Raw genomic sequence first — 16,171 nt, 5'->3', positions numbered from 1 at the left:
TCGAAAAAGCGACGGGGGAAGTACGAATAAAATAAATCCGGCGAAATTTCACTTGCAGCGCAGCAGCAGCGACAACAACAACAATAGCGAGAGCCGAGCTTATCACCAATTGATGAGCGGAACGAAAAGAGAGCGATGGCTCAGGAGAGAACGTTACACAGCAAAAAAAAAGGTCCTTTTAGAGAACTAAACGTGGCTTTATATTAAATAAAAAGGTACACATATCATTTATATGTTTATACCCGTTACTCGTAGAGTAAAAGGGTATATTGTATTCGTGCAAAAGTATGTAACAGCTAGAAGGAAGCGTTTCCGACCCTATAAAGTATATATATTCTTGATCAGGGTCACTAGCCGAGTCGATATAGCCATGTCCGTCTGTCCGTCTGTCTGTCCGTCTGTCCGTCTGTCCGTCTGTCTGTCCGTCTGTCTGTCCGTATGAACGCTGAGATCTCGGAAACTATAAAAGCTAGAAGATTGGCATTTGGCATGCAGATTCTAGGAGTTCCTACGCAGCGCAAGTTTATTTCAAAAAGGTGCCACGCCCCCTTTAACGCCCACAATCGCTTATATACGATTTTAAAAATTTAAATATTTCGGAAAAGTAAAAATGCAGTTTTATTGTGTTTATCAATACCTATCGAAATGTTGAAGAAATTTTTCAAATCGGACCATTCGTTAAAAAGTTATGCATGATCAAAGTTTTTATCTCCATCTCCCTCGCACTCCCTTTACCTGAGTAACGGGTATCTGATAGTCGGGGCACCCGACTATAGCGTTCTCTCTTGTTTTTTGTAAGTTCCATTGAAATAACTTTTAATTATATGCATGAGAAATTCTTAATTTTTACCGTTTCTCTAATTGATATTCATTTTTCATATCCTTTTGATATCAGTTTTAGTTTTCTTCAGCGTTTTGGCATATAAAGAGATTTTAAGTTTATTTATATTATTGATTATCTTTTATTGATTGAACTTGAAAACAATTGTTGTCTACAGATTGTTAAAATATATTACTCCCTGAGCATGTTGTAGTATTAACTTGTATTCCATCGTTTTAAGTTATATTAAAATAAAATTATTTAATGCTAATTCCTGGTAAAGTACCACACTGTTTGTTCCTGTGCAGAGGTCTGGAATCAGCATATCCCCCACTCTGCATAAAACCCCCACCCCCTGGCGAGTGGCCCACATACGGAAGTGGTGGGGTGAGTGATAAAATGGAAAAAATACATATGTATACGGTGCAAGAACCGCAACAACAGCAAATATCGGGGCTTAAAAACTGACAACGAGCAAAACACCAAATAGAAGCAAAAGAATCGCAGAAAAAAAAAGAAATTTTAAACAACAATTATTTTGATCTGATTAAAAGGAATTCTTTCAAAGCCATTTACGAATACTTATGTATTTAGGTAAGAGGTTCGAAGTCGTATTTAAAACTGGAAACCAGTTTTTTGCTCTTTTGGTAGAAAACTTTTGGCTAGAGGTTGGTTGGTAGGTGCAATCGAAGATCAATGCAAAAATTAGTATATTTCTTATTTTACAACATTTAATAACAAATAACAACATTTAAAACAAACAAAATCTATAATATTGAAAGTGTATTTCAAAAACTATACAGTCTGAATGAGTTAAAATTAGTTTTTTTAAATTAATTTATTTTTCTGTCTTTAAGAGATTAAAAAAATAAAAATCATTACTTACAATTGACAAATAAAATTAAATAATAATATTACAAATCTTAAATATTTTATTTTAATCGAAAATATTTGAGATTTTCCATATTTAAGAATTTAAATCTTTATTCAAGAAAATATTTCTATATTTTAGAAAACGTTTTTTTTTTTTTAGGGTTATCTAATTTTTATGGGTAATTCGAGAAAATTTTTCTATTTTTTATGGTAAATTATATTTTAGGGCAGAATTCCCCATTTTAAGAAAAAAAATTCTACAAAAAAGAAAATTTTTCCTAAAATATAGACATTTTTTCTTAGATTTAGGGCGATTTAGCTTATCGCGACAATTTCTACATTTGTGAAACACTTTCTTGATTCAAGTAGAGTTTTATTGTTTTCAGAAAAAAATTCCTTGCAAATATAAATTTTTTCTTGGACTTAGAAAATATAAAGTTTTATGGCGAATTTCTAAAATTTAGTGTTAATTTTTTCTATGAGTAAGAATTCCTAGAAAATATAATGCTAATTGTGCTTCGTTGATAAGAGAAATTCATATAAAAATATTTGAACACATTTATTTACCATGTGTAGCCTTTTAACTAATAGCAACAGAAAATTGACTGGAGAAATTGATAAGCCATTGCAAATCGGTTTAAAAGTATGGTAATTCCAATTGCAAAACGAATTGGAATAGTAATGGTGTGCTATATGCTGTGTTGTTGTGGTAAATATTCTTGGAACAATAATACAAGATAAGGAAAGTTTATAAGTAAATGAGTTAGATTTGTTTGCGCATTTATTTATTTTATTATCTTGAACTCCCACATACAGTTCGTACCACCATCGCAAGGCAAAAGGAAAACACATTTTTTTACAAACAACTAAGCTCGAAAACTATTTTAAAATATATGTATATTCCATTTATGGGATGGTATAGCAGTGCATACCTAAAATTGGTTATACTTGAAAAAAACTAAATATCATTTAAATATAATTACAAAAATTGTGTTATGTTTGGTAATTACGGCAAATTTTAACAATGATTTATTAAGATATCAAATTAAGTATAATTTAACTTTTTGACAAAATCGTTTAGAAGTTAAAAATATTAAATCAATTAATCTATTTTAAGTGTGCCAATTAATGAATTCCGAAACTCAAAACATTTTTATAGCCGTAAAACGCACTGTTATAGCACCCTCATTATGATATCGAAAAGGGCGTGGAAAATGTTGAAAACAAGAAAAAAAACATTATTTGTGTGTGACTGGGCATTGTTGATTATTATTTTATTGTATTCGGCATTCGCACATCTAGTTCTTATGTGGTTCCTGCCCATGCATCTCTCCCCCTCTTTTTTTATTAATAATATGTATTATTATGTGGTCGCTGGGCTGGCTGGGATTCCAATTCCAATTCCAATTCCATTTCCATTTTAATTCCATGTGCGCCTTTTGTGCGCCTTCCAAATGAGTTTTGAATTATGCGATAGCGCCGCCTTCGCTCTTTATTCTTGGGCCATGCCCATTGTTGTTGCCCGTGAGCGTGTGTGAGTTTCTGTGTTTAGAATGTAAAATTATAATAATTAAAAACGAGTACGTGCGAGTGTTGTAATGGGGCGATCGAGATGGATGTTGGATATTGGATGTGGGTGAAGCGATAGTTTCGATTTGCATAACACCTATTTTTTAGAAACCCATCTGTGATGATAGAAATTCTATTAATTTGGTAAAATATTAGAAAAAAAATTTCTTTCTTAGATACGATATTATAAGGTTTTATTTATTAGCCAGTACTTGAAAACTCCCTACATTTTGAATACAACAAAAAAATGTACTAGCTTGCGTTATTAAGTATATTATTTATTATAAAATAAAATAAAATTATAATTAAATTTATTTCCTTAAAATTTTTGCATAGGGGGTAAAATCGGGTTAAATGGGTTGTGTAGATAAAAACAATATAAGTTTTATTTTATAATCCATAGGATACGTTTTGCCTTTTTTTCAAACATATGGTCTGAAAAATTTATATTTAATAATTGTATTTTTTAGTAGAACTTACTAACCAATTAACCAATTGTTTTGCACTACTTTACACATTTATCACGCGCTCATCTCTGGAAAATCACACATGTGGGCGGGCCAAATGACTTTTGCCCAACTCGGACATCAGGTCCTGAAAGGGAATCAGCAGGATGAGATGGAGCTGGATCTGGATCTGGAAAGGGAATGGATATGGATATGGATATGGGAAGGGAGTAACGTCATGATGAGGAGCAGCTGCAGCTGCTCCTGTCGCTCCAGGACAATGCAAGTGCACAGATGCGGATGCACTGGGAATAATCTCGTACGGAGACTTAATTTATGAAATCATAAATATTTTATAAGAAGCAATGAACGTTATATCTATTGCTTATAGTCCCATTAATACTTTTAGATGGTTATAATATGCATTTATTTAATAAATAGGCAAAAATTGTAATACATTTTCTTAGCTCTTTTAATATTTGCATTTAAAATTAGAGAACATACAATGCATATTATTTATGTTTTAAACAAAATGTAATATTATGAATTGACATCAGATTTGGGCTTAAAATACTGTTACAACAACAATTGTACGAATATTATTTTATTATGGTAAAATTATTTTTAAGTGTATTGAAATGAATGAGGAGTACGTCGCCTCTGATTATGATGTTGATAACATTGCGGCTGGTCTTCCCCTTTCCCCCTTCAACTGGTACTGCCCTTTACACTCAGAAAAAATATTGACGTTTCTGAAGCTTCAATTACAATTTATAATAGAAAATATTTTATTTTGTTTTGTGAATGTTTTTTGTTTTTTAAATTCCATTTAATCATTTAAGATAAGTCTACAGGTAAGATTATGTGTTAATTGGTAATTAAGGTTTATGAGGAAATATAATAAAATTAAAAACTATATTACAAGAATATACCAAAAATCTTAAGTTTTTTTTTCCGTGGAGAACCGAGGAATGGATGCAGATTTGCGAGTCCGTCAGACGCTGGGTTCTTCATTCCGGTTCCGTCAGTCAGCGCTGACTGCCCCCCGAAAAGCCCCCCCAACACCCCGCCCCTGCATCTTGCTGCTTAGAACAATGCAAGATTAAAAAACTGTAACAAATTACAAGCAAAACGGCAAATAAATTACACAAAAAGCAGAGAGCTGGATATAAAAAAGGAAATCAGCAGAGAAAATGCAAACAAAAAGCAAGCGCAAAAAGTTGCAGCTACCAAAAGGGGGCGGGGAAAAAAGGGGCGTGGCTGAGGTCAGCGGCCGTAGGGGTTGTCATATGGTTATAATGGGGGTGGTCGAAAAATTGGGGATGGGCATGTGTGGAAATGCAAAGTTATAGGGAAAGTTAATTTGGGCTTTGTGTTTTTTTTTTTTGGGGGATAAGAGAATGGCCTTATCTAATGGACTTTATCTGATTTAATCAGAGTTTTCCACTTATGAGTGCAGCTAAAAGTAACGTTGATAGAGAAACACCTCAAAAATATTTTAAATATTTATATAGACTTAAAATTGTAGTTGGATCTGGGCAATTACTTGAATTATACCTCTTAGATCTACATTACAATTTACCATTTTAATGATGGTTAAGGTATTTCTGTCCGGTGGCTGCAGAAAGGTGACCCCAAATCTTTCTTTTGGATCCCACAACATTATCCATTGTAAACTGATTTAAACAATAATTAAAATATATAATTACAAATTGTTTAATTCCTTAGATTAACTATGACTTTTCTATATTCTCGTATACATGTTAATTTAAAATAAATACAAGTCTATAAAGAAAGAACACATTCAAACCTTATTATTTTTTTAGCATTAATGTTAGGAATATAAAATAAAAATTGACTTTACTCTATATTTTTGGTTTTCAAAATTAGGAAAAAAAACATTTTTAACGCTTAAATATAGTATTTAAAAAAATAAATAAACATATGTATTTCTGAAAATGTATGTAAAACGTTTTAAGATCTAACACTGGATCTTAGTTTGCCGCTTATCTTTGTCATATCTTTTTTTTTTGCTTTTTTATTGTTTGCGATGGGCACAGGTGGCTGGCTAAGCGTTTGTCCTTTAAAGGGGGTGGTGGAGTGGGCGGGGGGAGGCGGGACGAAAGGGGGTGTCGAACTGATCGGAAGTGGATGAGGTTTATTCGGCCGCTGTTGTTGTTGTAGTTCTTGTTGTGTCCGGGGACCGTCAAACAATGCAAATTGCATGAATGAATGCCATTTTGCATTTCATTTCAATGCCCACCACCCCGTGACCCCTTTGACCCCCCGTTTACCCCTCTTTTTTTTTTCCTCTGACGGCCCTGGTGAACCTGACTGCATTCTATTTTTCTTTTGATTAAATCAAATGCATAAAATGTTTTCAATTCAATCAGAAAAAAACACGAAACCAACTACAAGAGTACAAGAACAACGGCGTAGGCAGTTTTGATCGCATACTACTTTGAATACGCTTTCCCGAAAATTTAAATGTTGAAAAATAACTTCTCTCTATTTTATATATACAATGATTTTGACAATTAACTAAGCCACGGGAAATGGGGAATTGGGGATCAGTGTCGTTCTCAGCCATTGGTTTAATTTGAATTTAATTAGCTACGATTTGATTTAAAAGGAAAGTCAAGGTTAATTCAGTTTGCATTGTAAAAAATAGGAATTCAAGGTTGTTAAACTGAATTTATATGGAAGTTATTTGATATAAAAGTTAACATTTTTTTTTTCAAAAGTGTTTAATTAAATTTTTTGTACACCTTTATAAAGGTTTTTTATGAAGAGATCAAAATAATGTGTCCTATTAAATATCTTATAAAACGGTTTTAAAAAAATGTAATTAAACACTTTTGAAACAAAAAATGGTTGCCTTTTGAAACATGTTTTCAAAAAGTTAAGTTTTTTTAATCTTACAAAGCATTAAAAATTCTATATATGATTCGACAATGTTTAAATAAAATTGTTATAACGAATACAAAACATCGACTTACTTATCTATCATTTTATTGGGTATTGAAAAATCAAAGATATCGGCAATTAAAGGGCAAAAATTGAAGAAAAAGAGAGAGTGAGTGCAGGAATAAGAAGAGAATCGAATGCACAGTCGACCATTCTTCTTTGTTTTTTTTTTTTTAATTTGTGCAAAGTTTTCTGCCTTTTTTTCCACACACATGTGGTCTTTTTTTTTTTGTCTGCCAGCGAGTGTGTGTGAATCTAGCTTTTTAATTAATTGCACTAACCTCCCCCTTTTCACCCCGTTTTCCCTGCCAGTGGTTTTGTTTTGTTTTTGATTCTTTTTCCGCTTTTTTGTCGTTTTTGATTTGATAATCCAACAATTGTTGTTCAAGTTCAAGGCCTACGAATGCTCTTTGATTCATGAATTAACTTTTTTGCTTGCTGTTTTTTTTGTTTCTTGATTTATTTTTAGTTGATTTGCTTTTGATTTGTTTTTGATGGTGATTTGTGGCTCAGAGGTTAACATCTGAATATATAAACGTGATACAATGATTAAACTCTGTACAATTACGTAACGTTGATGAAAATGTTACCTTTTCCGCTTGATGTCATTAGAAAACTTTTTAAAAGGTATAAGTCAATTGTTTTTAAGAGCTTTCCACTAGGAATTTTTAAACTTATCAAATATAAAAACACCATCACATAAAGACTAAAATAATGAAATGTGTTTTTCATGGGCAAGTAAATTGAGCACGGGTAATACAAGATTTATTTTAATTTAATTTTTTAACAAAAATAAGTGGTGTTGAATCATGTCTTTTATGTATTTTACAACTTTTGTAATTTTAAGACTTATTAATAAAAGAGGCAATGGCTTTGGCAACCGTTTTATGTCAATTATATTTAACCCAAACAGTGCTCCCTTTTCCAAAATATTATCTTTAAGCGCACTTTGCTTTATTTGGTTTCTTATTTTAAAAAAATCCTAATTATAGGCTATAAAATGGATAAATAGTTAGGAGAACCAAAAACACCACCAATTATTTATATTTATTTGTTATGTTTTCGATCCGAAAATAAACATAATCATAAGAATGACAAAATTCTTGACTTGCAAAGAGATTTGATGTGAATTGAATTTTGGTGTGCTTTTTGTTTAGCAATTTCAGTATGCTTAAGTCCTCCTTTCTGCCCGCAACCCCCCCGCACCCCACTGACTATATCCCCCTATCGCCGTCCCTGTCGCTCCTTTTCTGTCTTTGTCTCTGTCTCTCATTGGAAGGCGCCAACATAATCAGTATAACAAATGAGATCCTTGTCGACAGTTGTTTGCTGCTTTTGTGTCAGTGGCGTCGTCATCATCATCATCTCAATGGAGGTGAAGGGGGAGGGGAAGGTGGAGGAGCGGTGGGGTTGGGTGGAAAGTGGGTGAAAAGGGGGTGGGGGTTCTCAGGGTGGGGCACTGCTGTCAACGTCTCTCTGCTTTCTGCCTGACGTTCTACATTGTTATTGTTATTATTTTTGCTGCCTTTATGCAATGTTTTGATTAATTTTTGCCGCAGCCATCTTGCCCTGTCCCCTTCCCTCCCCACCCCTCTTCCTTCGCCCACCTACCCCCCACCCCACCGCCCCTGAACCCACACCTCTAACCCAAAACCCCCGCTTTCCCCACAACCCGCGTGCATTTGCTTGACTGCATTTTCCAAGCTGCCTCTGACTTTCGTACACTGAAAAAATGGTGTAAGGAAAATCATTTATATTCTCGTTCATAGGAAAGGAGTTTTTAATATTTTTATAAATATCGCATTTTTTAAGCTGCCTCTGAACTTATACACTTGGAAAAATTTAAGGAAAATCAAAGAAATGGAATTAATGTTGCAACCTTTTTCAAGGACCTGTTTACACGAACGGAGTTATTATCCGAGTTGTCACCTGATTGTTTTCTTTTCCCCATATATCGCATCTTTTAGGTTATGCACTGCTAAAAAAATACCAAAAGCTTAGGTGACAACTCGGTTTGTGTAATGAGGTCATATTTTCCGATTCCTGCCAAATCATTGTTCACCGGCTCTCTGTCATTTCGTTTTCGAGGTTAAAAGCAGAAGTGTCGAAGGAAAGATCTGGAAAATTGTTCCCTTAAAAAATAAGCTGAATAATTTTGTGTTAAAGAACGAGAATTGCAAACTTTCACTAAAGGAAATGGAATGCCTGGTGAATAAGATGCTTGTAATGCCATTAATGGTTTTCGGACTAGGGCTCTCGTTTTCCAGGACCGAGGTGAATCCTCCGGAATTGGGACCTGGTACTCGGCGATACTCGTCCGTTGGAAATGGGAGTGAAAGTGGAAACGGAATCATCACCGGGATCGACGAGGAGAATTGGAAGCAGTTGCTGACCGGCGAGTGGCTGTTCCTGCTCTGTTCGGAGTGCCAGGAGCTGCAGCTGGTGCTCCACCAGCTGGCCACCACCTCGACGCACTGCCTCGCTGTGAAACTGGCCATCGCCGAGCTCATCGATCTACCTGTGCCCTCGACGCTGCGACGCCGCTTCTCGGCCTTCGACCGGTTGACCCTGTACCATGTCCTGGATGAGAACTTCCGTCTGCTGAGCTCCGAACAGGACTCCGACTCGCTGCTCGATCTGATCCTGCGGCGCGATTGGGAGCACATCAAACCGGAGCCGTTCTTTAAGCACCCGACCTCCGTTTGGATCGAAATCCCGATATTCGCCTATAAGATAGCCGTGATTCTGGTGAATACGGGCTACTTTGGCACGGACCACAGGATTATCACCTATACCATATGCTTTCTGCTGGCGGGGTGTGTGACCTATGGCGTGTATGGCATAAACGCCCTGTACTCCACACTCTTCACCGGGGATGACTACTTCGAGGAGACTGTTCCGAATCCACCCGCGAATACATTGCAGTACGAGGAGGAGGAGGATGACGAGGACGACGATGACGTGTATGGGGATAGCATCCAGGACGATCATATCGAGTATTGGGTGGTCCAGGATGAGTAGGAACAGCCATTTAATTTATCCCTTCAAACAATCGTCCATGAGAAACAAGAGGCCACTGAAGAACGTCCTATTCCAAATCGGATTTATCCATATCCAAATCCATTTACTATCCACACAATGACTAGATTAAATTAATAAAAATCATAACAAGGGAGTTGCCTTAAAATAACATTATTAATTTGACTTTATTATTCATGATCATTCTTTAGAGATATTTATTGTTTAGATGTAGTAAATACAATATTGTTTTTTGCAGTGTGCGAGGAGAGTTGAGGGGGCGGCACTGGCTGGTGCTGATGATGGGCGGAGTGGGCGCGGCTGTTTTGTTTAGTAGTTTTATGGTCTCAACTCGCGGTAAACAATGAAAAATCCTGTCGCTGTTCATTGTCTCGAGTCGAAAAACTTGGGATAAAAGGAGAAGAAAATCCATGGGAAGGGGTGCGGTGGCAAAGGAAAACAGGGGTTCATAAAAAAGACCGTGAGTAAGGGGATTTTCCCTTCGTAGATTTAATAAATCAAGATGGCGGAGGCAACGAAACAATCCGGGGATAAACACAAAATCATAAAGCAAGCATTAATAATAAAAAAAAACATTTCTAACTAACAAATAAAGGCTAAACCAAAACAACCATATCAACGACATCTGACCAGAATGTTTAATTAAATTAAAATCTACAACAGGACAAGGCCAAATACATTTTGCCATTTTTGTTTTGGCCAATAAATTTCGGCATATCGCAACTCAATCAAAATCAAAATTGCAAACAAAATGCATTTGCATTATTGCACTTTTCCAATGCACCTGCAATGCAAATGCAATCAATATAATTGATGCAACATCCGATTCTGTGGCTGCTTTTTCCCCCGTATTTTCCCCCTCCTTCAAAGCATTTCCATTGAGACGAGCAACAAAAAATAAAAGGATTTATATGTGCACGCATTTATAAATTCATTCACATAAATTTCCATAATACTTTATAATTTACAAAATTGATTTTGATCAAATGAATGCGAATAATTTCTCGACTTTTGATGATTAATTCGAGTTGGGCACTTTCCCAGTGTGGTTGGGAAAAATATAACCACCATCTGAGTGCCATAAGATCACAGTTGATTTTTAAATAGATATTTAGGAGAAGATTGTATCACTTTTTATTGGATAAACATGTTTTAAATTTATGTAAAAACAAAAGGTTGTGTTTAGTTATTTGAACAAAAAATTGGTGTTTTGTTTTGACAATTTGAAGCCCCGAATCTTCTCCGAATCACACGCTCATACTGACTTAACTTAAAATGCAATTTTTCAATGTTTTTAATTCTTAAAATGGAAAAGTTTTAATTTTAACCAAATTTTAAATACACTATCTATCGCCACCGCATTACCTCAATTTATTCCCGTAACAACTTATACCGATGCGATTTCCTTTGTCAATGGTTCCTCAGTTTGTCCCTCGTATTTTCCCTTCGCTTTCACTCCTCTGAAAAAGCCTTCACATTTTCCAGTTACAGCGGCATGTGGCAAATTAGCGCTCAATGTTAACATTTGCCCACATTGTTGCGTTGTGTTAATGCATTTTAATTTTCCTTATCCGAGCAGCGACAGCCTCAAGTCCTGTGACATTCCACATCTTGACAGGACAGCTTCGTTTCGGCCTTTGGAACTGCATGAGATCCTCAAGATATGATAATATACACCTAATTATTGTTTTTTTAGAGTTGTTTTCGGAGGGAAAATATTCCAGCAGGCATTAAAAAATTAACCTTCTTAATGGTACATTTTTGTAAACCCAATCATATTTTGAAAATGATCGATTTGTAGGACACTTTATTGTAATGATTTTTGTAACAACATGCTCTTTTACCCTCGTTATCCTTAATCTTTAAAAATGATCCCTTTTACTTACAGTGCTTTAAAATCTTCAGAAATAATTGATGGATATATTTTTGAATCTTAAATTAAAAACATTAGTGGGTTACATTTTGTGTAATTTATTATTTAGTAGCTCATCTTGTTTTCGTCTTAACCGGGTCGAAATATCCATTTCTTATACTCTTTTACTACTGCTGATGCTGCCGCTGCTGCTGTTTTTTTAATTACTTTTTTTTCCAACTCATTTTCTTTTGTGAAATGCAACCGGGCTCTGACTGATGCCGAGTCCTTGCTGGTTGAGTTGAGTTGAGTTCCCGGATACGGCGGTTTGTCGTCCTCCCCGTCATCGTGGCTGTTGTTTTTGCTTGGCTGCATTTCCAGCATAAATTCAGTTTCATCATCCCGTTCCCCTACTAAGCACACGGCAAAAAAAGTATAGAAAAATGACTAAAAAATAAAATACATTATTGTCTTGTCAACGGTTGACAGTTCAATCAATTTCAACTTGGTTACTCTAAAAATTGCAACGAAATTGCTGAAATTTGAGTGAGTTCTTTTTTCGAACAAAGTCAATATCATAATTTAATTGTCTTCATATAAATATAATTTGTATTTTCACATTTAACAGTGTACCCTCTTAAATGGAAAAAAAACTAATAATAATAATAATTGTTTTTCTTTTATTTTTTAAAAAGTTACTTTACAAAATATAAAAAGTGTTCCTAAAAAAAAACGAATGTAATTTTTTGGATAGAGACATAGTTCGTACAGAATTCGAAATTTGAAAATGGTTTTAACGGATTTATTTTGAGCGCAGTAACACAAGAAATTATATTAAAATTTAATATTTCATTATTAGTGTAAGCATTAAAAAAGCAGTTTTTGGTATTTAAATTTAAGAATATAGACAAGATTCATGTTTTTTTGTTAAGTACATCTCTCATCTCGTTTTTCTCGTCTCCGCTGACAGACAGCTGTCATGGGCGCCTACTAAACCCCCTTTCCCCTCCACCTCCCTTCCTGTTCGACCCCCCCTCATTTACCCAACCCCCTGGCAAAATGACATTGTGACTATGCAATTAGTATTATGAGAAATATTTTCTCATGTTGTTTTTAGCATTTTTTCCCCATTTTTCAGCTGAGGCGCCTGGACCACGCCCCCTTTCGCCTCCCTTCCCCCTAAAAAAACATCACGGTGTTCTTTTGTGTGGCGCTGATTATAATTTTTGTGTTTTTCTTTTTTTTTCACCCTTTCTCTGTCTCTCTGGCGTGCAAAAAATGTAATTAACTTAATGATTTTCATAAGCGAGTGCCAGGTGGGCGTAGGGGGAGGGGCAGGAAGTGGAGGCTGCACTCATTATTAGGGCAATTAAAATGATTACAAATGCAACAGAGAGTGTAATACAAAAATATTAAATAAACAGCAGCGAGAGGGGTGAAATTAAAGGACCTAGTTTTATGCGTAATGTCCTTACAGAATAAAACAACAAATTTCAACTCTATATTTTTACCTCTCCATTTGTGATCCTTTTGGCTTCGCACCAGGACATTCCCAAGTCGAAAGCAGCGGGTTCCGTTTACCTCGTGTTTTGTCCTGCGTTCCTTTTTGTTTCCGCTTTTCCCCTCATCATTTATTGTTTCGGCTTTTTTTGTCGGCATTGACAAATCATAATTAAAAATTCCAATTAACTAGCGTCTTTGGCGGCCAAGAAACCAACCATACAACAGCGTAAAAACACCCAAAATCCTGTTGAAAACCACCCACTAACATCATCATTTCTTTCACCGCAGGGAATACATCTTTATTCGCGCAAGCCACGCAAAATTGCATTGTTTATTCTCCGTTTTGTTGTGTATTAAGAGAATGTCGCAGGAAATGTGGCCATGGAATCCATCCAACAAAAATAATGTTTTTATAATTTTCTTGCCATTTGAAACCATTTAAAAATATGCCTTTTATGTCGGGCATCTTGAAGTTAAAATAATATTTAAATTTCGAAATTCGTAAAACAAAGTTTATGAATAGCACAAACATAATATATATTGAAGCTGGTAAGGATCTGATTTACAAGCTATATATTTATTTAATAAACAAATTATTTGAATCGTATTACATATTAATAAAATCTTTTACGTTTAACATATTTTTGCAATTTATACCTTTCTTTTATTTTTACCTATATAATTCTTATAAGTACAATTTTACTATGAACATTTGATTTGTCTTGCGTTTCAATACAAAGGGATGTACGTAAAGGCTTAGTAATAAAAAACAAGTTCAATCAATTATAAAAATACAAACTTTTTTGAACCAATAAAAAGTTCTTCAAAACGAAAATTTGATTCAACGAAAACCATTGCCTACTTTTCAGCGAAAACTTATGAAATATCATTTTGAAAAATAAATAAAGACTAAAGCGACACCACCCTCAAGACCTACCTGACCGGGTTTTGACCTAAACATCATCAATAACAACAACAGCAATATTTCTCCCTAAAATGTCTAGGTTAAATTATTAGTCTTAAGCAACAAAGAAGACCCAATGAAACCGATTATATTAAAGACTGATTATATTAAGTTGCCAATTGAGTAGCAGTGCGCTAATCAAATAATAAATAAATAATAATAATAAAAAAAAAAAAAAAAAAAAAAAATAAATATACTAATTAATTTGATAAAATTGATTTATAGTAGAACACATTTGTGTTTGATTACTAACAATTGGTTAATCAACAATTATGAATGAATAACTAAGTAAACTTAAGAACTATTTTTAATATATACACACATATACAAAATCTGTAAGCGAAACTCTCTAGAAAATAGTGTTGCCTACTTTAGAGCGCGCATTAAGCAGACGCCATTTTGTTTCTGTTTTTGCCGCATATTAAATCAAAAAACGGTAAATAAATGCAGGAAAAGTAGAGAGCGGGGGTAAAAAGGGGAAACAGAGACAGAGACAAGGAGAACCGGAAGAAGAGGAGCGCGCTAAAATAAATAATTAACAAAGGCAGCAAAAGGCGCGAGCGAGATGGAAAACAACAATGAAATGCTCTCCGTCACTCAAACACACATACTCACACGTAAACAGCGGCTCACACACACACATGCAGAGTGAAAGACCAATCAGCGCGACAAAACAATGGACACACACATACACAGAGAGTAAGAGAGAGGGAAAAGTGGGTGGGAAAACTCCTCGCTCAGGTGGAAAACGCGTTGCCTGATGAATTCCAACAACAACAACGGGAAACAGAAACAACAACAATCGCATAACAGCCCAGCATCAAATTACAAAATTAAAAATGGCGCAGAGGGAATGCCAGAAAAAAAGAGAGGAAGAGAGAGGGAGATAACAGAGAAAGAGGGAGAGTGCTAATAAACGAGACGAAAAGTGTGAAAGATACAGTTAATAAATTTGTTAAAATTACAAACATTCAAAAGCAATAACAAATACATAAGAACTCTTCATTAATGATGTACAAAAGATTATTAAATAATTTTAACAAATGATACAGAGAAATTGGGATTATCAATTTAAAACTTGACTAAGGTCCTTCGCTAACAGATCTCCGTAATATAAAGGCTTACTGAAGATACGTATATTCTAAAACTATTTGAACTTCCAAAATATTGTAAAAATATAATTTCCAGTCTATGTGTACTCTAACCAAAATACACATTTTTATACCCTTGCAGAGAGTATTATACTTTCAGTCAAAAGTTTGCAACGCAGTGAAGGAGACATCTGGCCATGTCCGTCTGTTTGTTTCTACGCAAACTATTCCCTCAGTTTTAAAGCTAATTGTCAAAAAGTCAACTTTTTAAGTGGGAACGGCCTATCGTTGTTTCTTAACATATATCCATATATTCCCAGTATTTTACAGCCATTTCAAAAATACGGTCTTAGTTTTATAAGAATCGAAGGACTATATCATATAACTGCCATATGAACGATCGAAAAATTTATCGAAAAATTTATCTTGCTTCATGGTTTTTAACGTCGAACTCGAAACCTTTGAAATAGCTGCCAGGGTATAAAAACTTCGGCTTGCTGAATCTTTCTTCCTTTCTTGTTTATGTTACGTCAAACTTTTATAACATTAAAATCAACAATTTTGAAATAATTGAACTTACAAAATAGTATGTTTCCAAGCTAAAATGAAATATACTTTTATTCTTTTAAAACTATTAAAATTTATGAAATTTATTATTATTTGGATATTTTCGACAAATATTATAATTTGTAAGAGCCTTAACATCAAATAATAAACATCTCCGAAAACAATGAAACATTTCTGTGATAATTTCGCATAATTTGAATGAGCCTGTCAACGTCGCGCTGTCAGTTGTTTTCAGCTCGTTATCCTCGTTATCCTTGTCATCCTGGTCAACCCTCACACACACACACACAGACACGCACTCTCTCACTTACACACACAAGGACATCTGGTCTCGCTTATGATTGGCTTGTGTGCAAAAGGAAGCAAATGAAATAAAAGGAGGCACACAAAAGAGCCGGCAGGTGGCGAAAAGTAGGCGGGGGGCGGTGGAGTGCCACGCCTATTCTTCATAAATAATAAATAAATATAATTTCCAGCGCA

General features: G+C 34.7%; 1 protein-coding gene across 1 annotated transcript; it reads left to right on the top strand.

Moving 5' to 3' along the window:
- Nucleotides 1-8,787: 8,787 nt before the first annotated feature.
- Nucleotides 8,788-9,764, top strand: LOC108048466. Its single transcript, XM_017129140.1, has one exon. The coding sequence runs from the start codon at nucleotides 8,872-8,874 to the stop codon at nucleotides 9,694-9,696; it is 825 nt and encodes a 274-aa protein (XP_016984629.1). The 5' UTR covers nucleotides 8,788-8,871; the 3' UTR covers nucleotides 9,697-9,764.
- The last annotated feature ends 6,407 nt before the right edge of the window (nucleotides 9,765-16,171 follow it).

The sequence above is a fragment of the Drosophila rhopaloa genome, unplaced genomic scaffold (genome assembly GCF_018152115.1).
Source record: "Drosophila rhopaloa isolate 14029-0021.01 unplaced genomic scaffold, ASM1815211v1 contig_3, whole genome shotgun sequence".
NCBI classification, from domain to species: domain Eukaryota; kingdom Metazoa; phylum Arthropoda; class Insecta; order Diptera; family Drosophilidae; genus Drosophila; species Drosophila rhopaloa.
This window is presented reverse-complemented; position numbering and strand designations above follow the sequence as displayed.